Genomic DNA, 22,451 nt, shown 5'->3' on the forward strand with positions numbered 1-22,451 from the left:
TCTTAACATATGAAAAGTGTTCGGTGTGCAAATATGTTGCTGTGCTTGGATGAAAAGAAAATTGATATCTTTGCCTTTAATTGGCTTCTTTCAAGAATTACTGATGAAATTGTATTTTGTTCTTTAGTTTGTCTAAAGGGTAGTTTAAATCCCAGCGGTATGCATAACATCACTTGCATATAAAATACATACACGAGTGATTTATTTGGCTATGAAATTACTTATTTCCACCCTAGGGGCAATGGGCATAAACAGGAGAGGGGCAGATTTAGACTAGATGTAAGGAAGAATTTCTTCACCATGAGAGTGGTGTGAGGCACTGGCACAGGCTGTTCAGGGAAGCTGTGGGTGGCCCCATCCTTGGAGGTGTTCAAGGCCAGGTTGGATGGGGCCTTGGGCAGCCTGATCTAGTGGGAGGTGTCCCTGCCCATGGCAGGGGAGTTGGAACCAGATGATCTTTAAGGTCCCTTCTAACCCAAACTATTCTATGATCCCCATCGCTTTTCATACTTGACAGGAGAGTCATACTGAAAATGTCTCCTCAGAATCAGGATCTTGACAGAAGGGAGTGGGAGTTTTGTTTCACCCTTCTTACTCGGATCATCTCTTACCCCATTCCATGGGGCATCCTGCCAGCACCATTTCCTATGTCCCTTTTCTTCTGCATTCCTGTAAGCCCTTGGTGGAGGTATTTAGACCTCTAGGTGGTGATGCAGTAGCCCAAAGGGACCTGTACTGAACCTAAATTCTGGTGAAGTGGAACCTTGACTCGGGAGACTGAGGTTTGCAGGCTTTGTGTTCCTCATAGTGCCTCACAGGAGATCTGCAATATAGTAGCATCCCTTGCACATCTGGGGAAAGGGAAGAGAAGGACGAGTGAGCAGGAATGTACTGCTAAAAACGTTCACAGTGGGTGCTGCACCAACAGTGTTTCTTGTTGAACTGTGAAAACTATGCCTTGTCTAGATACTGAAAAAGTGACTGTGAATTCTGGAGGTTTTGAATAATAGAATATTTGATTTAATATGTGTTTGTAAAGAAGACAAAAGAGAGCATATTGGGTACATGTGGTTTCAGCCAGGTATAGAAGAGTCCTCTTCGTACACTCAGATAAACGTGTTGCTTTCTTTGGAACATAATAGGAATCTTTTCCCTGCTACATATATCCACAATGAGGGTTTCTAAGTTGATTTTGTTCATGAGTAAAATTACTGTTATGGCCTTTCTGCGTGGCAGAAAGGCAGTTGTAAATATGTTGATGGATTGTTTCCGATGATGCTTCTATAAGCATTTGAAACTGCCCCACACTGAGTTGGCTGCTTATAAGATTAGGGATTTAGGGAGTGGGAATACAAATGTTTGGCTTTGAATTTTATGTACTAGAGGCAATTTGTGTTTCGCCAGTCTGCTGTGTCACAGCTTTTCTTTTTCTGTTCATAAGATAGGCGTGCTTCTAACTGAGGAACAAAGTTTCTGTTGTAAAAAGTCTTTGGACATACCTGCTTGATTCTCAGCCCGAAATGGAAAACTTTTAAGCTCTCTTTTGTGCCAGTTTGAGCCTTCCTGAAAAACAGTCTCAAATGTTTGCAAGCTGCTCCCCTGGATAGTATGAAGAAAGATGTATTTCTTAATGCCACAGTTCTGTGAGCCTCAGTCGTAGATCACCCTTCAAATTTGTTAAATACTGCACAAAATGTATGATTTGTCCCTCAGAATTTGTTACAAAGCAGAAGATAAAAGAATGTATAGATATTCTATCTTGTAGCTAAATGATTTACCTAACCAAGCTTCCCAAATCTCGATTTCAGAAAAAGCTTTCCCAGTTATGTCTCCTCTTACTTTAGATTTTGTCACTGTGAGATAACAGCAAGAGATAATAGCCTGCACAGGTGACTGCTCTTCATGTCTTCCAGACCCTACACCCTGATTAACTGCCTTGGGGAGAGGAAATTCTTGGTAACAGTGAGACCTTCTAAAAGGAGAAGAGACAGCCACTCTAACTGAGGTTGCAGTCCAATGGTGCAAACAAGGCAGTATGCTATTTAGAGGGTAGGTGCTGTGGTTGATTTGGGCTGTACAGGCTCCCATCTGACCCTTACAGAAGCTGGTTGAAATTCATAAATGGGAAGAAATGTATTGAAAGACTGACTGCGGTTTGTTTGGGTTTTTACTCTTCTGGCTACTGAACCAGAACACTACTGTGTCACCAGCGCTGATGGTGGCACAATGGATGTAGGTAGGAACATACTTAAGGAGGAGGTCGGCAAATGATCAGTAGAGCAGCTTTTCCAGCTGTGCTTAGTGGGAACTTTATACTAAAAGCCTAGAGTAATCAGCATAAAGGTAGCAGCCCACAGAAAGATCAAGAATCACAAAGAGCTAGAAATACTTGACCACTTGACTGTTGTTTATTTCTTAATTGTTTAAGGAAAGGATGGCAGTGCTCTACTCTGTGGGAGATCCTGGTGTTTTTATCTTTTGTTCCTCTGGTATTGCGCAACTCAAACAAGCTGTATTATCTTGCTTATTCCTTGTTTGTTTGCTTCTTGTTGCTTTTTGAATAGGAAAAAGTCTTCTCCTCCTCCATAGACTTGTCCTTACCTTGTTTCCCCTCTGGTCAGTGGTTACTCTAACAATAGAAGGATGATTTGGAAACAAACCTGTGGGGTTGCTGCCTGCGGGGAATGCAGACTTAACACTAAATTCTGATCAAATGGTAAATTAAGTATCAGTTGCTTTTTTCAAACGGCGGGGGGGGGGGAAGTAATTTATAAGGAAGATGTGTAGAACAGTCTTGGCATCACAAAAGGCCCAGGAGCAAATAAAAAAAAAAAAAAAGAAATTTGTTTGAGTTCAAACATTTTTCATGCAAAATACATAATGTATAGCAAAACCCGTGTTCATGACTGCAGTATCTTTTAATCGATTTATGCATACAAGCGCACACAAATATATACATGTGTACATGCAGTGACCTTTCTCACTTTTTGCTTTTATTTATGGCTTGTGTTCTTACCTACTTTGAAATAGTTCCGTAGAAGCAGATTGTGGTGATATCATTTGGATTTTGTTGGGTTTGAGGGTGAGTTCCCATTCAGGTTTCCTAATGTTTAGTAGGGGGGTGTAATTATGGTACCACTTTGCTCTCTGTGGCTACTTACAGAGGCTCTCTCTCTCTTCTGTGTGGCTGCCTGTATATAAATGGATATTTCTAGGCAGCCCATAATTCTGGAACCATCTGGTCCTCTACCAAATTTGAAATTGGCCATTAGGCTTAAAAGCTCTTGGAGATGGAGAGATGCCACAAAGAACAAAATAGCATAAGCCTTGTTTCCTTAGGAAACCTGGAAAGATACAGAGTTTTTACATTCTTCATGTAAATGGATTCCTTCTCCAAAGCACTGATTGCTATGATTTTCAATCTCTTTTGGACAAATAATTAATGTCTTTCAGATTTTAATGATGCTTCATGTCAAACTGTGGTTTCCTTAGTGCATATCCTGCCGCAGAGAAGATGTGCAAGGCAGCTCTTCTCACATGTTCTTGTGGAGTTAAGACTTCAGTTTAGCAGACTGCCACAAAACCAGGTTCTTAATCTGATGTCATAAGAAAAAAAGGGAAGTCTATACCCAACCCATGAGTTATATTATGTTACATGCAGTACATAGAGGGACTATACATGCTACCTCTTAATGGAGCTGTACAAAGCACCAGCAGAACTGTTTCAAATTTGGATGCCTCTGTGCTATTTCCCCACTGTGTGAGTTTTGCATTACTTGAAGAAGCTAAAGGACAGCTCACTAAAAGCCCAAGGAAAAAATCTGTGTACTCTCATCTTTTCTGCCCCAAGTTTCATTTGCCTCTCTGAAGAAAGGATAGATATGCTCGAGTGAGTGGGAATTAACTGAGGTATGAGTTCAGACTCTTTCAGAGTTGACTTGTTAGTAAAGCTATAAGCAGTGGCGTGGAATTTGATTCTCTCTAACATGCATTTTCCTGTTAGTAACTTAGCAGCAATCACTTTTCAAATGGTTATAACCTCTACCGTTATCCATGATCTCATTCATCCATTTATAGTTATATAGTAATGGTGCTTCTAGTTTTGTGCTTTTAAGACAAATTCTCCAACATTCTTCATATTCTCCCCTCCATTAGTAGGATCATTCAAAAGGCTTGTTGGTACTTTTTGGGAAAATTGTCTGCTGGTCCCTTGTCTAGAGCCAAAAGCTTAAAAATGTCTCAGATATATGTCATAAGTAAGAGGATGTTTTATGGAAACCGGAAATGTGGATGTTGGAAACTGTAAAGTGATGTTTGATTTAGATACAATTTTATTGAAATACTCCATATTCAGTAGCACCTGAGGAAATGTAGCTTGTGGGATTTTGAAAGCATTTAGACTAGCAGTGGTAAGATTGAAAATAAATTCCCCAGAGTGGTAGTATGCAATGCTAATGCTACAGTTATGAGACTATAGAAGAAGCAGATTAGATCTCTGTTTATTTATATCAGCTGCTGTAATTTCCTTGGGGAGAGAGAAAAGGAGAAAAGTAACAGTGGAATGAGTGGGGAGTGCTAGTCCAAAGTAATTCTGCCAGATTCCTGATGATAGTTCATTTTAAGAATTTTATGTATACTTCAAGCTCAGACTGAATTTCTGTTTTCTCAGACTCAAACCGCGACTGAGTTTTCTTCCTTCTAAGGCAAACTTCTGAATCAGCAGCTTGTAGTCATCTGGAAGCCTTTTCCTGTCATTGTTTCTAACAGCTAGACATAGAAGCTGATTCTTCCCTTCTGAAAAAAACCCACAATATTAATTACTAGCAACTGGTTTTCTGTCTAATCTCACGTTCATATGAATTTTGTGAATGTTGATTTCCAAAGTCTTGGTCAGATACAGCAGCAAAAATACAGACAGTGAAACAGGAGGTTTTAATATTGGTCTTTTTCACCAGACATCTGAGCTCCTTGCGCAGTGTCTGATCCCATTCAGTATTCAGCACTGCACTGATTTTTGAGGTTATGTTCTGCTTGGAGTCTTTTGGGTGGGTGGGTGGAAGAGGGAGAGTGCACACTGTCTTCGCCATTTACTTGTCACTGTGAATACTCATATGTTTGCCACTTAGTGGCTTGCCTCAGTGATTTGATTATCTGGGCTTTTGTTCTTAAAATGAGTGAGTAGAAGGTACTCTGCTAGGAATTATAATTTTGCACATCCCCTCGGGACCAAACATCCTTGGCCACAATTAAAGTGGAGTCTAAGCATATACAGCGTGACCTTCTCTCGCCTACCCCACCTCAACTCTTTCTTTTTCTTTCATTTCTGTTCTTTCCTTTTGAAAATTCTACTTCATTCCCTCAGGATTTCAGCCTTATTAGCTAAAGCTTGGTGCACTTCATAGCAATTATTTCTTTTAATTTTCTAGTAGTATGGACTGACTTTTGTGTTTTCTAAATCCTTATTCTCCAACTTTCAACTAGTGTGGAAAACTATTGGCTTAGTTTTATACTAATAATGAATACATCAAAGAAAAATCACAAATGATCATCTAAATGTCCTAGTAATGTCAGTCCAGCTATTCTCTCCAAAGGCCTTGGGTTCCTATTGTCTTGTTAAGAGAGTGCTAACTGGAATTGAGTTTCCTTTTAAAATGTCATGGAAGAGACATGTTTCTGGCTTCAGGAGCTTGGATGCCTATTCTCGAAGATTCATCCGGCACATCTTTCTTGCAATAGCTGCAGTCATGAAATTGTGTTTCTGGCAGTCTCTTGGTCTGTGTCTGAAAAGCCATAGTCTACTTCTCAGACCCCTGTCACCTGGTCTTGCAGAAAAGGACCAAAGGAATGCGTTGGGGAAATCAATTCTGTGTTGTCAGAACAGCAGGAAGACGTACCCCAGAGGTATCGTAACAGGGAAGGAGAGTGGAAAACAGTGCTGTCTGCTACAATGGCAGCAGCGGGATGGCAGAGATACCAAGTAGTCAGATGCTCTGTGGAATATGATCCGTTTCTGATATTTATTGGCAGAGCTAACTATTGAAATAAAATCTAAACTTTTTATAAAAGTTTGCAACTCACAGCCTGTTGCTCAAAACATCGGACTTATGTAGATGACTTTATCACTTAATGCTTTTGGTACATGCTGATGGCTGTCACAGTTGCAAGATTAAACCCATAAGCACTTCTTCAGAACAGTTCAAATCCTGAACTGAGCTTTGGTCATGACTAGACATAAATTGCAGTGGAGATGCTATATTCATTCTTATTTATTTTCTCTTAATTTACTCTAGAGTTCTTTGGCCAGTTGTGTTTGATTGGTGCCAATGTCATTAGGCTAGAAAAAGGTAATGAAGCAAAGGGTTTAATGGTGCTTTTAAGTAGGCAGCAGCTATCTCAGTTGGAGGTAGTCGGATTGAATATCTCCACCACTGGACATACTCAGATGCCCTCTGGGCATGGCTGTCATTGACCCTGCTTGAGCATGGTGGTTGGACCAGATGACCTCTGGAGATCCCGTCCATCCTCAGCCATTCTGTGAACTGCTTAAAGATACTTTTCCAGTTTGTTTCATTAAATTCCCCAAATCGTGGATTTTTGGGGGGAATTTTTGCAAGTCCGTGTGCTAAACTGCAGCGTATGCCTCTGTCCCTGTGGCCTATGATTCTCTTCTCATTAGAGTTTTCCTGAAGCTGTGATGTGTGAGAGAGTGTAAAGGTTTCAGGTGGGCATCTTCACACACTGCCAACTTGTCCCCCTCCACGCCCCTTTTCTGCCCCCAAACCCAAAATCAACCGCAGTCCACTAAGACAATTATTTCCCTTTTCACTTTGGTACTTTGAAAACATTGATTCAGAAAACAGCTATGGGTGGCATCTGACTTAAACTGCTTCACAGAGCAGAGCATCTTCCAAGTTGAATGAGGTTGCTCAAGGAATTGTCCAGGTAAATTTTGGATTTGCAGAGATGGAGATTCCACTGCCTTTCTGGGGCCAAGTTGCAGTGTTTGTTACGCTCCTCTTGAACATGCTGTTCCTTTGTGCTCAATTGGAATTTCCCTTGCTGTGGCTTGTGACTGTTGCTTCCCGAGTGTCCACTCGTAAACCTGTGAGAAGAGTGTCCCTGTCTATCTGTATCTGTTCAGACAGTGGGAGACTGTTGCGGTCCACTCTTGTCCATTCACTTTCTCTTCTTCTGACTAAATAAGGCTGGCTCCCTTAGCTTTTCCTTTCAGGTCACATGTCTTCAGTCCCAGTAGTTCTCTTCCGCTCTCTGTCTGATTCCTTAATGTTATTCTTGTATCAGAGGACTCAAACTGGACACAGTACTCCAGGTGTGGCTTCCAAAGTGCTAGGTATAAGGAATGATTGCTTGTCCTGACCCCTTGGTTGCAGTCTTGATAGTGCAGTCAAATTGCCATTAGTCTGTATTGATCCAAGGGCCTCTAAATTTTTCTGTCTCCAAAGTAAGTCTGAGTATCCTTGAATCGGTGGTCTTTGCATGTAGTTTGTTCTTGCTTGATGGGCAATGATATGCTGGATTTCCAAGACAATTGGCCTCTGCGTATCAGTTTGGAAGCCGCTTTGAAGAGTCTCACAGACACATCATAGCCTGCGCATGTGTAATGTGGTTTTTCTGTGTTGTGTGCCTGGTGCGGGGTATCTGAACTGTCATTTTAGGGCCTGGCATTGTTGGTAGGTTTGTTTGATTTATGCTAGAAAGTGGTAAATGACTCTCATATTAAGGGGTTGTTAGAGCTTGTTTGGTTTGAAAAGAAAAGGAGTGTTATGTTCATAAATTCAAGGTACTGAGCTTTCTAGCTGGTGTAGAAGTCTCCATTTTTTCCCCACGTGTCCCAGGCAAACCATTTGCTGCTTCAACTATGCAATTTGCTAATAAATGGTAAAAGTCGTCAACATCTTTATAACTTTAAATAAGACCCTTTTTTTTCTTTTTTTTTTTTTTTTTTACGTGTAGCATTTCTTGTGTGACAAAACATACCAGAAGTGCTTTCTTTCTGATTGCTAGGAGGCTGCCTATATGAGCCCTGATTTGTGTAGTTTTGGTAGAGTGACTCAGCCTGCTGTGGGTTAACGTTTATGAGCAGTCAAATAAAAGGGGAGTGCATGTTCCTGGCACCATCGGGTCAGTTTGGCAGAGGTAAGCTGCCTAAGTGCCTGAACATGTTGGTTTGTAGAAATAACTTTCTGGCTTGGAAAGAATGGGTCTGAGTGATGCAGAACTAGTGTGCACAAGTTTTTAAAGGAACTTTTGTTTCATCAGTGCTTCTTATCTGTCAGAAAATGAGGAGAATTGCATTCGTAAGTGCTTACTCACATCCTACATCCTTAAAAATAACAAAAAAAAAAAGAAAGGTTGGATTGTGATATAGGAAGCCAGGGAAGGAATTTTAGTGGTTGGTTATTGCATTTTTGTGGGTGGAAACATGCAAACGCTGCACAAACGTAATTAGCATTGCAAACAGAATGTGTGCAAATTTATAACAGTTTTCTCCCTGTTAGTGTATGCTTTTTGTTTATTCGCTTCTCAGTCCTGTGTTATTCCAGGACTTCTGTTCATTGCTTGATGTTACTTTGCCTGATGAGTTTATGTATCCCTGGAGAATGAAAGACAAAAAACAGTTATATTTGAGCCAAACAAAACATAATTTGTCTACTGCCAAAGGTTAGAAAGGGGACAGACTTGCTCATTTTCTTTCTTTTTCTCCCTTCCCTCTACCCTAGTAACAATAAAACAAAAGCCCCAATTTTATTGACTATATTGATTAAGCAGAAGCCTTAAGTCAGTTGATGGCTAGAGATTTACACTGTCTATGCCAGTGTAACTAGAATTGGAATCTGCCTTTGGTTCCACTACTTGTCATTTCATCTCTAATTTGGGAGAGAAATAAATGGCAGGGAGTACAGTTTATTGGAGAAGAGGTATTTGGAGACAAGGCTCAGTTTGTGGCCTCTCGTAACCAAGAGGCGTAAGCTTTTTACCATATCAAATGTCATCTGTCATTCCAGTGCATGTTTGTAGTTTATTAAGCTACTTCCAACTGCATATTGCCTAAACTTCTGTACAATAAGGAGATTACTTATCATTCATGCACTGTTGAAAAAGGGCAGCCTTCAATCTCTTCAGAGTAACTACAAGCAGGAAGAAAATTGAACGGTGTCATAAATGTGGGGGGTTTAAACTGCTTGAGGCTTGCTGACAGTGAGCGTTTAACTTTGTTTTTGTTCAGTGTTCATCTTCAATGACTGACTTTTGATGGTCTTAGTAGACTGATGAGCCAGACATGTTCTGCTTGTGTCTAATGCACATGCCAGCTCTCTTCTTAGGAATGTGTTTGATGAAGCTTTCTGTGGTTCTGGAGATGAGAAAAAAGAGTGAAATACTTTGACATTAAAAAAAGACCAGATTTGCAGGATATGAGAGTTTGATTTAGACATGCTTGTATTAAAGCCAACCGAAATCCATATTCTTATTTAGCGAAGAAAACATACACTTTGGGCAGCAGGCATTAGATAAATGAAGCATGGTTTTGAATTTTGGTGTGTTTATATGCATGCAACCTTTTTGTGCTCCCCCATTTAAGGAGAAGTTGATCAGGGAGGTGCAAAGAAGGATACAAATAATATCTTTTTCCTCACTTTTGGTTTGGAGAAACTAGATCGACAATAAAATACTTCAGGTGATACTTTGTGGTAAACTGCTTTTATTTTTATTCCTAACAGTACATCCTTTCGGGCTCCGATGACTTCAATTTGTATATGTGGAGGATTCCTCCAGATCCAGAAGCAGGTAAGTTTTGTTGTTTTGGAATCTGGGGGAACAGAGGCATTGTCTGAAAAATAGAAGCTTGATTATTTTTTTTTTTTTTTTTTTTTTTTGCAATTCCCACTCAGCTTCTGAATCTAGTAATTCTGGTGAAAGCTGGATGGGGAGAGTTTACAAATGCCTAATCCAGTCTCTGGAGAACAATGGACAATGCCATCTGAATCTTTTACCATAATGGTTTTATTTATCTTCTCATATAACATTCTCAGATAACTCTTCTAGATGAGCTGATTAAGGGAAAGAGCTGGAGTAGGGTGTGTCTTGCCTTCCTCTTGTCTGCCAGCTCTACTGTTTCTAAGCTGATCTGAGTTCACTAGAGAACTTGGGATCTGTTACTACGAATTTCAGCTAATGAAGCTGGCAGCACGAAGTGGCGCTGAGTTCACAGACTGCTCCTTACAGCTCCAGTGCAATGGCCTCTCTTCCCCTCTTTCCTTCCTCTTACACCAAAACTCTCCCTCTGAATTCTAATACAAAGCAGTTATGCTCTTTTACTTTCTGGGGGTAGGAGCACTGTCAGCTGCTGGAAATGACCAATTTTGACTGATTTCTGACCCTTTTCCATGCTGGAGCAGACATGCTAAGCAACTAGGTCTAGCTCAACTCTGTGACAGTATAGGGGAAGGTGTTGGAGTAAAGAAAAGCAGCAATGCGTGCAGGATGTAACAGTGGTATTGTAGGTGCCAGTTTGTCAGTGCCTAATTTGATGTTGTCTAGTGTTGTGTAGGGTTTGGCAATGACAAGCGATACAATGTCAAGATAGCTCTTCTGTTGAAACAAATCACTGTGCTCTTTTAGAAGGAGGTTGAATCTTGATTGAAAGACTCGAGACTTGAGGAAGTGTACTACCTTTTCTGTTTTTAATGGCTTTGACAGTTTAAACAGTACATTTTAGTGGTAGTAAGTACAGCTGAGGGCTGTCCTGTGGTCTCAGGAGAGCAAATTACATGTTAAGGTAGAGGTAAAATGAAAATATTTTGTTTAATTTTCAGAGGCTGTTAATCACATCTGTGTAATGCACAGGTGAGGGACTGGCTAGCCTCTAAAAGGTTTGGTTAATGGCAGGGTTTTGAGGAAAATGCCATTCTGATTTTGGATTGGTTGTTTAACCCACATTTGATGTTCCAGTCTGGAAGTCCTGAAGATGGCCCTGCCAAATATACCAGTACTTTGGCCTTTTAGAGTTTATGTTAGAGACGTCTGCTTTTCTTTTCATTTGTTGATTTCCTTTTACATTCAACATTGTTTTACTACTTATGGAATTTCATTTTAGTTAAAACAAAGATTACATGCATTTAAATTAGTTCTTTATATGTAAGGTTTTATATATGGACTGTAGAATTACATTTTAGTTTTGTTACTAAACTTGTTCTGATTCCATTTGTAAATTCTGGATTTGGGATTTGTGTTTATCTGTTTCTGATACTCTTGAAAACTTCTTTGCCAGGCAACTGCAGATTACAAATTTTTGCTGTTGGACTTTTGCACAAAGAGTTATTACTAGAATTACCACAAAACAATGTCCCATATGTTTTGATCAGCTTTCTTGTTTCTGGTTCTTGCAACTTGAGGAAGGGTGGCAGTAAACTTACAACACTTCAGTTACAAAATAGTTACTTAATGTCACTTGCCCTCAGTGGTTGCTTAATAGGATCAGAAGATCCTGTAGTAGGAATGTGTATGTCCTGGTCTCCTGTAACTTGGAGCAGTCCTCTTACTGAAACTTCTAGTGAAACTCCTTGGCTCTGTTTTGTTAGACCTAAAGTTCTGGCTTCTGTGGCAAATAACCCATTGGTCATCCAGATTACCTGTGACAGGCTTATTGAAGCTCTTTTCATTCAGCTCTTCTTGAAGGGTTGTGCCTGTTTTGAATGTGATGAAACATCCTTTCTTAAGTCTTATCCTGTGGTTCAGAATAATTGTTCAGCTAGAGAGATAGTTGCACTTCCTTCTTGGAGCAAGTCTTGCCGTAGGAATGTGGAGACCTTGGAAAGCTTCTCTTTCAGTGGACAACTCCTTGTTCTCATGTTCTAGCTTAAAATATGAGTGTCTTGGGGACTGTCATCTGAGGTAGTAAAATGTGGTCTTTATTTTTAAATATTGTACAAACTAGACAGGATGAAGTAATGTCCTGTATTGTGGCTTGGTATTTTAAATAAAAATATGTCGCTAAACGATTTCTACCTTCCGTTTGAATTCTGACATTGTGTTGCTATAAATATTTATGATAAAACTCCTTTGAATTATATGAGCTATTCGTAAATAGCAACTTTTTTCCAAGCCTGAATATTTTTACAGAGCTACATCCTTAATAACAACTCTGAAATACAAGATTTTGCTTAAGTACAGGTGCAGCAAATACTAGCAACAGTACTACACAAAAGATGAAGAAAAGTGGGAAGGAACACCCTAGTCAGACAATTGCAAATATATTTCAAGCTGGAGGAATGTGGTTAGCTGTGTTGGAATTTTGCCAGGAAAATAGAATGAATTTTGCTGTTTTTTGCAAAAAGTCATATTTTAGAGGTGTCCTCCCATTAGGTTGCATTGAGTGATTCCATCTCAGCTGAAAACTCTGCCACTAGTTTTGTTCAGTCTAGTTACTAGACAGGATTTACTTTGGGGCAGAGAGGTCTGTGAAAAAAGGTATTTCCCAAGTAGCGTAGCAAGCTATTCTGTTGAAGAGTTTCATTGGCTGTCTACCTCCACAATCTTAGATTACTCTGAATAGGCCAGGATTTCCTATGCCAGAAAGTTGGTTACTTTTTAACTGCCTTTTTTCCTTTCTTGTAGATGGAATAGTTTGCTCATTTTTTCACTTTCTTTTCCATCCAAGTGCTACCCAACTTTCCACTGTGCTTCAGAAGTAATTGCCAATTGTTTGGTGAATTCGTTAGCCAGTTTCCTCTTTAAAGCAGAGTTCCTAGCAAAATGCCTTAGCCTGGCAGAAGAAAAGCGATCCTGAGCTTCCAGTTTTTACTTGGCTCCAAGGCAAGCCAGAAGTGAGAAGAGACACCATCCCTACATGACCTGCCCAGCGAGACTGCACTTTTGGGAGTATTTAAACATAACTACTATAAACATGGTTTCTTAGCTGGTAAAGAATCCCTGTTCAAGACAGAACCTGACATGTCTTGTGGGGTAATAGAGGGCTTAGTAGAACAAATATTTTGCAAAATGGAATTTACATTCCTCACCCACTACTCTGAATCATCTTTGCAACTCAGAGCTTGTCTCTTGCTTTTGAATTATTACTCGAAGTTGCTGTGTGAGGGATATGATATTTATTTGCAATTGAAAAGACAGTTTGGAATACTTCAGTTTACGTGAGCAGGCTGTCACTGGACTTACAAAAACTTCACTAAATCAGAGCAGCGAACTGCATTTCAAAACTTCTCTTTAATTCTGTCTTTGACTGTAACTGCTACCAAGAAAGGGCCTGTCATTGTGGTCCAGTTACTAAAGTAATTCCACCGATTTTCAGCAGAATGATGCAATTTTTCTTCCCTTTTTTTTTTCCTAATTGCTCATTGTAAATGCAGATGCCTCTTTAGGTTTGAAGAATTCAGCAACAGACCTTTTCACAACATTTGAACAGGGTTTTCTCTTTGAGACAGCTTGTGGTTCAAGTTCTCAAAGCTTGAGGTTGATAAGTGAAGATGAGTAATAGATGATTAAGTGTTTCCTAATGTCTTTAGCTATTTTTGAGATTTTTATATATGTGCATGCATGCATATATACATAGTATCATAGTATAGTTAGGGTTGGAAGGGACCTTAAAGATCATCTAGTTCCAACCTCCTCTGCCCATGGCGGGGACATCCCACTAAATCAGGCTGCCCAAAGCCCCATCCAACCTGGCCTTGAACACCTCCAGGGATGGGGCATCCACAACCTCCCTGGGCAACCTGTTCCAGTGTCTCACCACTCTCATGGTGAAGAAATTCTTCCTAATGTCCAGTCTAAATCTGCCCTTCTCCAGTTTATACCTGTTCCCCGTGGTCCTATCCCCACAAGCCTTTACGAGTAGCCCCTCTCCAGCTTTCCTGTAGGCCCCGTTCAGGTACTGGAAGGTCGCTATAAGATCTGCTCTGAGCTTTCTCTTCTCCAGGCTGAACGAGCCCAGCTCCCTCAGCCTGTCCTAGTAGGGAAGGTGCTCCAGCCCTCCGATCATGTTTGTAGTCCTCCTCTGGACCTGTTCCAACAGCTCCGTATCCTTCTTATGTTGAGGATTCCAGAACTGGACACAGTACTCCAGATGAGGCCTCAAAAGAAAGGAATAGAGGGTCAGAATCACTTCCCTCAGCCTGCTGGCTACGCTTCTTTTGATGCAGCCCAGGATACAGTTTGTCTTCTGGGCTGTGAGCGCACATTGCCAGCTCATGTTGAGCTTCTCATCAACCAGCACCCCCAAGTCCTTCTCTGCAGGGCTGCTCTCAATCACATCATCCCCCATCGTGTACTGAAAGCGGGGATTGCCCTTACCCAGGTGCAGGACCTTACACTTAGCCTTGTTGAACCTCATGAGGTTCTCACAGACCCACTTCTCCATCCTGTCCAGGTCTCTCTGGATGACATCCTGTCCTTCTGGTATGGCAACTACACCACTCAGCTTGGTGTTGTCTGCAGACTTGCTGAGGGTGCACTCAGTCTTGCAGTCAATATCATTGATAAAGATATTAAACAGCACCGGTCCCAGTACAGACCCCTGAGGGACATCACGGATCTCCATCTGGACTTTGAGTCATTGACCACTACTCTCTGAATACAACCATCCAACCAGTTTCTTATCCACCATACCATCCACCCATCAAATCCATATCTCTCCAATTTAGAGAGAAGGATGTTGTAGGGATCTGTGTCAAAGTCTTTACAGAAGTCTAGATAATAACATCCGTCAGTTTACCCGTGTCCACTGCTGTGGTTACCCCATCATAGAAAGTCACCAAGTTGGTCAGACAGGATTTGCCCCTGGTGAAGCCGTGCTGGCTGCCACTAATCACCTCCCTGTCCTCCATGTGCTTTAGCATAGTTTCTAGGAGGATCTGTTCCATGATCTTCCCAGGCACAGAGGTGGGTTGAGGTGGGGGAAGCCATCTGGCCCAAAAGGGAACACGCTCTGGAAGGTTTGTATTTTTAAAGAAGATTGTTTTTTCTGAGGCATGGTCTTGGGATCTAAAATGTTTTGCTTTTAGGATTGCAGTTTGTCTCTTCATTCAGTGTTGACCATAGTGTGCTATGAAACAGTTGTTTAATTATCATAGCAAGTGAGTGATGGGACAGTGTGTAAGAGTTCTTGTAGTCATTTGACTTTGGACTGGTTTCAGTGTCATGTGGATTGTAATATCAGAAACCAGTGGAAATGTCTTGGCTAGATGACATCTATCAGAAAACAAGGCTGTTTTGGATGCTTTGTAGTGCTGTAGCCACATGGAAGAAGATTCAGCAGTCTTTATTGTATAGAACGTGTTTGCAGCTACCAGTACATGATAAATGACCAGGTAAGCAGTTTTCACACCTTCATTTTAAAAAACAAACAGCTATCAGCTGTGTGCTAATTTCACTTATTTTATTCCTTTTATTTTCTGAAAGTGTAGTTGTTAGCAGTAATTTGCATGATTCCAGTAACATTGTAAAAACCATTGCGACCTATGCAGTTAAGCATACCAAAAGTGCCTTCTCTCTCAGACCAGGAGAGGGGCCAGAGTGGAAAGGGCATGCCAAAGTTTATTTCTATAGGAATTTTGCCTTAGCTTTCATATTGTTGTTCAGTTCAACTGGTGATAGCAGTGGTGGGAGCATTGGTGTAGGTAAGGCATCAATAGATACGGCAGATATTTAGTAGCAGTGGAGAAGGGAGAAAATATACATTCAAAAACAACTTGTAAAACTTGTACAACTTTCTGCATGTTATTTAAATGTCTAGATATTAATTTTATCTTTGGCTTTTGGAACCTCTGCAGAGGTACAAGACCACTACAGGGCTGATTCTAGGTGAGGTGGGCAAAGAGGGTGGTTGCCTGAGGCAGTTGTTGACCCCAGCCCCTTGCTCCCTGGGCTTACTAAAGCTCTGCAAGGCCACACCGATCTTTTCACCTGGCCTGGGAAGGAGGAGGATGAGTTCAAAGGTGATGAAGGGAGGAGTCTGCAGAGGGAGTTGTAGGTGCTTTCTCTTGCAGTGGCACTAGTACAAAGCTGGAGTATCCGGGTGCCTCTCCAAATTCTCTCTTCTTAACTGCCAGGAGGAGAGAGGCCAGCTGTTGTCACCCCATATTTGATGACCAAAGTCAGTTTTGCCTGTGCTGCTGAGAAATCTTGAAGTTGCTCTGCTGGAATCAGATTCCTGGTCCCATTAGAAGGAATGCTGCTGGGCTCAGTGCTCTCAGGGAGAGTTTTTGTGTTTAAATCTAGCTTCACTCCAGATGGGTGAAGGAGGAGCAAAGCCGTCTGCTGGTGCACATTGTGCAAAACAAATACAGGTGTATGAGTGATCAGAGAGAGACTTTTTAAGGACTCTAAATATAATCTGCTGCACTGAAAGCAGAGGCCCTGTATGTTGTGCGTATTTGCTTGCATTGTGTGTGTTTGCTTTCCACACTATGGTATCTCTCTTCTGTTAGCACATCGTGACCTCATAGAATTCAAATGCAGGACGGTGTCCTGTGATCTAAATGTGTCCTGGATTATTAGTAATGAAAACTACGTTAATTTAAAACGAGCTTTCTACTGTAGTGCCAAGTACTACAGTGGAATGGTATGCTATGGCACACTGGCAGCAGCTGCAAATATCTGGTTCTTCTCAGGAGTTTTCAGCACTTTGAGTAATTCACAAGGCTTGTAAGAAGTTATGCTTTAGTCTGTGGACCATCTTTCTACCTTATATGAACATAGGATTTCTTTTTCAGTGTCCTAGATAGAAAGGACTTCTTAATGAGGTCATTTAATTCCTCTATTACAGAGCCAGTGGAGGATTGTTCCTTATCCCAGCAAGTTCTCTGGTATTTTGATGTTTTTTTAAATGTTTGGAACAGTGTAGCTTCCATTAATTTAGAGACTGTTCTGCATTCTTACAGGATTTCTGCACTAGCACACTTTTCCTAATAATCTATCACTCTCCTTTTTTCCTTATCCTTCAAATAATTCATTTTTCTGTTTTGTTTTTTTTTAAACACTGCCATGTGTTACGGAACTTGTGCATGGGAAGCCAAATTGCTGCCCAAATATCTCACTTTCTCTTATTATAATTTACTGGTGTTTTTTGAAATGGTATGTACCATCCAGCATGTTCTCAATATGTGAAATGTCAACTCATTTGCATAAATATTTACCGAACCACATGATTAACAAGGATTTCATTAGCATAATATTAAAAACAAAATAATAAAGCAAACCAAGAAGTAATCGCTTTGGCAACTTAGTAGACATCTACTACTTCAAAGCAAGTTTTTCCTTCCTTCTGCCTTGTGTTGCTGCAGCATTCTTGTCAAACATGTATAAAGTAAATCTGTTCTAAAAAGTACATTTCAGACTGAGCCTTTTATACATTATTTCTTCCAGCTGGTCAGATGTCATGTTAGGATATTATTTAAGGAATTTATTGACTTTGTCTTGCTATTCTTTGCAGCACTTATTTGCCAGGTATCGAGGAAGAGGGATTTTCTGGATATTTCACTTTGTGTATAGAGTAAAAGCAGACCAAGAAAACATTGACCAGCAAACTCAGCCAGACTCAGAACTGTCTTAAGCGTAGCGATTTTCAAAAAGTATTGCAAAACCAGCTAGTGTATCTTCATCCCTTCCCTCTAGTAGTTAAAGGTTAGAAACCTTCTAAAATTGGCATAATCAGCCTCTGAAGCCTATAAGACTTTTTTCCTTTTTTGAATAGTACTGATAATATTTATGTAAGCTAATGGCTTCTTTATAAGCAGTGCTTATACACATGGTAACCGTCTAAGAATATACAAGTTGCCATGTTAAACCAGTTGCAGGACCTCTACATGCCATTAAATTCCAAAGCAAAGAAGAACATAAAGTTTACTTGTTTAGTATTAAGATGACTGGAAGTAGCATGAAAGCTAATAACGTTATTTTGGGTTTCTGTAAGGTGCGCTTACTGCTGCTGAAGTTGTAAATAGCAAGATTGTTTTCCTCCAGGGTGGTTTTCAGTTTTTACTTTGCCTCTTCTAAAAGCTTTGGTTTCCTTCATTGAAGATGTAATCATAGCATGTTGATTGACACTTGTTTATGCAGGTACACAGGTGTGCTTTCTAACAAATTTATGGTTTTAATTCTGTGAATCGATGAATATAAAAAATGGCTGTGTGACAGTTTCTTGCTGGTGCATAGACTTAGTAAATAGTCAATGACCAAACAGAAAAGTTGTCTAGCTTCTGGTTTGAGTTTTACCGTTAGCACAAAAGCATTTCACTTCACCCATTTCCCTGCCTTGTGACAAAGAATAGTGTAACCCACTGGTCAGATGTGTGTCCCTTTTAAGCTTCGTTCACAGATATACGAGTTGTTTTAGGTCTAGGGAAGGCTACACTAAATCCAGCTGTGATGTAGTAACTTGGGTTAATAGCCTTGAAGATTGCCTCCTTTAGAGTTCCTACCCATCAGACCAGAGTCAACCGTGACAGTAATGAATTGCTGATTTAAACAATATTTTTTAAATAAAAGAGTGTAACTATTATAAAAGTCAACTTCTTTATTTGTCTCTGCTTCAAATTTACAAACTGCAAGTAGTGTCATGGCTTTGCAGTATGGTTTCACTTGTGACTTCATTAAGTATGTATGTTGTTCTTATTCACATACTTGTCATATTAGGTCAAAACCCTTCATTGTTTGTTTAAGTAATTGAGCTAAAACTAGCCTCCAAGTCCTGAGTTGTAGGAAGGATGCTTGTCATCAAACTTGGAGCTTTTCATAAGGGCATTGCTCATAATACTGGAATTCTGCAGCCAACACAGCCCTTAAAATATTGCAAAATAAAGTGAAGCATGTAGTCAAATATAATATGACTTTAAGTGATTATGAATTAAAGCAATAGGAAGTTTTAATTATTCATTTCATGTGTGCTTCTTTTACCCCTAGGTGGCATTGGCAGGGTCGTCAATGGTGCTTTTATGGTATTGAAAGGTCATCGGTCAATTGTAAACCAAGTCCGGTTTAATCCTCACACTTACATGATCTGTTCTTCTGGCGTTGAAAAGATTATAAAGGTAAGATTAATTATCAGAAAATGTGTTCTTTTTCAGAAAGAAATGCTTTGTTTTGCTCAGCGTCGTTCTTTTCCACACCCATCCTATCTTCTCATCTTATTCTTTTGTAAAGTGGTACGTGTCATTTGCTGTCTATAAAATTATGCAAAATTTAATTGGGTGTTTCAACTTTAAACTCTATTTCAATTTCAAAGGTTTTAGAAATGAGGGATAAGGTCGGAATTTCCAGGATTTGTACCATGAAGGAGGAATTCTGTTACAGTTTCATTCTGTACAGTAAACTGAAGTATCATGTGCACCGTCCTTCTTGGAAGAGTTTGGTCACAGCTGTAACATGATCTCCTAAGATTTCTAATACTTTGGGCTAAAATTTAATAAAAAACTTTCCAAAGAGTATCATTGAGCCTTAATCTGGCTTGGACAAGCTGAGTTTGGCCCAAATACTGTCTCAGGAGCCATTCTATAATGTTTTTACACACTTCTGCGTTGAATCAATTTGACACACCTTTCTGTGGCTTCCAGAGGAAAAAGGACTCTTAATACACGATATGTTGGGGTTTTTTTTGAATCCTTTAACTATGTACAGTATTTTTAGAAAGTTTTGTGCCTTTTTATATGGAATGTAAAGCGATGACAGACTCTGTCAGGTTCTGAAACTTTCTTTCCTTAAGGAAAGACAGCCAATATTGTGGGAGCAAGGTAGAAATGTTTTTGGCATCTCTAATAGCAGAGGCAGAGGATTATGCTACACTAATGTACTTGGCATTCTGCTGCCATAGAAATTTTGCTGTAATTTAGGTCTATCAACAAGATGAAAGAAACCAGAAGGATTTAACTTCTAAGTAGGATAATGAGAACTGATGCTGCTTCTAATTTTTTCATGAATGACTTCATAAAAGTCTTACCTGCATGTGGCTATAAGTGAGGTTATTTTGGGTAAATGGTTTGGTCAACTACAAGCTGATGGAATGAATTTGTACTGCAAAGGAATGTTTTAGTGGTCTTATGGAACAGGACTGGCCCAAAAACCTGGGGCTGTGGTCCAGTGCTCAACGGCTTCCTATGCACTACAGCTTCTATCAGCATTTAGTTTCTGGTTGTAATTCAGCTTTTCTTCTCTTCTGTCTTCCACTGGTACTTTAGTTTACTTTTCTACTTTTTTCTTCATCTGTGTCCCTCTGACAGGTTTGATTGCAAATCTGTCAAATACAGGCTTTGAACAAAAGCGCATTGAACAGTCTTAGCAGCTCAGCAATTTTTCAGTTTCCAAGCAGTCAAACTGCCACTGTTTAACAACAGTTTTGCCAGAGGCATTTTTTGGTTTTTTTGCTTTGGAACTTGATTCACGCAGCCTGCATTCTCCTTTTTGGATTTTAGATCTGCTGACCCTTCACCCTATGAATCCTTCCTGCATGAGTGTGCTTAGACTGTTGGATTAGCATTGGTATAAACATCCCCTGTGTTGCTTTTGTGTACTTCTGCTAGGGTTTGGGTTTGGGGAGGTGCCTAGTGATTAAAAGGTTAGTTTGATTAAGACCCCAGTCACAGGTTGTGTAACACTTTCAAAGACACCTCTGCTTGAATGCTCCCTTAGAAGAGAACACCTGTTGTGTCCCAGTGTGTGCAAGGAAACTTGTGTAGCTTGCTTTGAAGGAATGGAATTCCCCAAACATTGCGAGCTAGAAACAAATTAAGAGAAAGATGTTTAATGTATGAAGTTTATTAGGGAGCCAGAACTTCTTACCCTTTTGTTGTGTGTCTCAGCTTTTAATGTGCCTTGTTTGAAGATCAGGTTGTTTTAAGGCTTGTATCTTGTCTGATCTGCATGACTTCATCTTTAAAGGGCACTGTCTTAGTGAACAGTGGTTTGTGGGTGACCACACAACGGTGGTTTCTTTTTTCAATCTAGCTGCTTCTACAGATAGTCTGCAGGCTAGTAACTGCCACTAGCAGAAGAACAAAACAGGAAAAACACCACCAGCAGTTCTGAGGGGCTGTTTATTGCATTAAAACCAGCTGAGAACACAAGTTCTTTCCCTTGCATGGCTATCTTTCTTTTCCCCGTATAAATATTTGTTGTACTTGCTCAGAGAAGTTGAACAGACAAGAGGAAGAGCCGTAAATGAGACTTATAGTTAGGGGGTTTGATGTTTTCTTGTTTTGTTGGGTTTTGTTTGTTTTAGTCAGTTCCTTAAGAGGTGTTCTTCCTTCTACTGTCCTTCTAGTGTCTTCTAAAAATCTTTCTGAAATTAAATCACAGACGGTAACTTCATTCTGGTTGGCTGGTATTCCATTCCCTCAATTGTAAAAACTCTGTGATGAATTAAATATATGGATGCAAGTAGTTGTTTGTCTGAGCCCTTAATTTTTAAGACTAGCTGGCCTAAATGTAGTACTTCTAGAAGTGAGGAACTGATCACACCGTCATCAAGGTGTGATACAGACGAACCATTCAGTAATTCCGTGTGCTTCTGCCAACACATTTGCTATTTTAATGCTGATTGCAAATGAGATACAAATTCCCCTCTGGCCTAGCCCTGGTGAAATGAGTAGCATTCACAAGAATGATTTTGACCTTCATGATTATGGGATTTTTTTTGCTTTAGTTTTATTTTGTTGTAAAGCTCCTGCAAGAATGTAATCAGTACCTCAGTAGTTTAGGGTTTGATTTCTGCTAGGACTGAGAATACAGTGGGTAAGATGAAGAGTCGGGTGTGAATATTCAGGCGAGGCGGTTTCAGAAACCAAAAATAAGACTCAACAGGTTCGTTAATAAAGGGTGCTGGAAGCCTTGACTCCAGACACTGTGTGCTGGAAGCCTTGACTCCAGACACTGTGTGCTGGACACACCAACCCAAATGAATTGCTCATTGTCCTTCATTTCAGAAACCAGAACATGAGCAAAATTGGATGGAAAAGCACAGCTTTGAACTTAAATTATCATTGTAGTAAGCGTTCACCACAAGGGCTCAAGCAATAAAAAAGGGAAAAATTCCTCTTTCTCTGCAGTTAAGTGTGTGACTTTGGGATGTGCTAGCAGGCAAATGAATTGCATTGCAGGAGGAATAAATGAGGCATTCTGTCTGATGTGTGGGGCTTAGAGGAGTGCCACAGAAAATTATACAGTTAGGAGGCAGTTCCAGAAAAGATAATATAAATAAATTGCATAAGGGTTTTTTTCAGAAAGAAATACTGGTTTGCATTGGAAATGGAATATTGCATAACTGAGCACAACTGTTGTAAGGCCCATTTGTTGAAAAATCACCAGTGTATCAAAGATAGCAAAGTCTGTTTGCCCATGTTGCTATGGTGACAGATTAATGTCGTTGTGGCTAGCTGCTTCTGCTTAATCAGATAATCTAATATAGCTGGTTTTAATTATTCTCA

At 40.1% G+C, this 22,451-nt stretch overlaps 1 protein-coding gene across 1 annotated transcript in view; it reads left to right on the forward strand.

The window, feature by feature from the left end:
* DCAF5 (DDB1 and CUL4 associated factor 5) overlaps positions 1-22,451 on the forward strand; it is a 73,821-nt gene that overhangs the window by 46,154 nt on the left and 5,216 nt on the right. The window contains exons 7-8 of the mRNA XM_009564888.2: positions 9,741-9,807; positions 18,937-19,064. Of these exons, the coding sequence (XP_009563183.2) occupies positions 9,741-9,807; positions 18,937-19,064 (195 nt within the window). The remainder of the gene's footprint in view (positions 1-9,740; positions 9,808-18,936; positions 19,065-22,451) is intronic.

This window comes from Cuculus canorus, chromosome 5 (genome assembly GCF_017976375.1).
Source record: "Cuculus canorus isolate bCucCan1 chromosome 5, bCucCan1.pri, whole genome shotgun sequence".
Taxonomy (NCBI): Eukaryota; Metazoa; Chordata; class Aves; order Cuculiformes; family Cuculidae; genus Cuculus; species Cuculus canorus.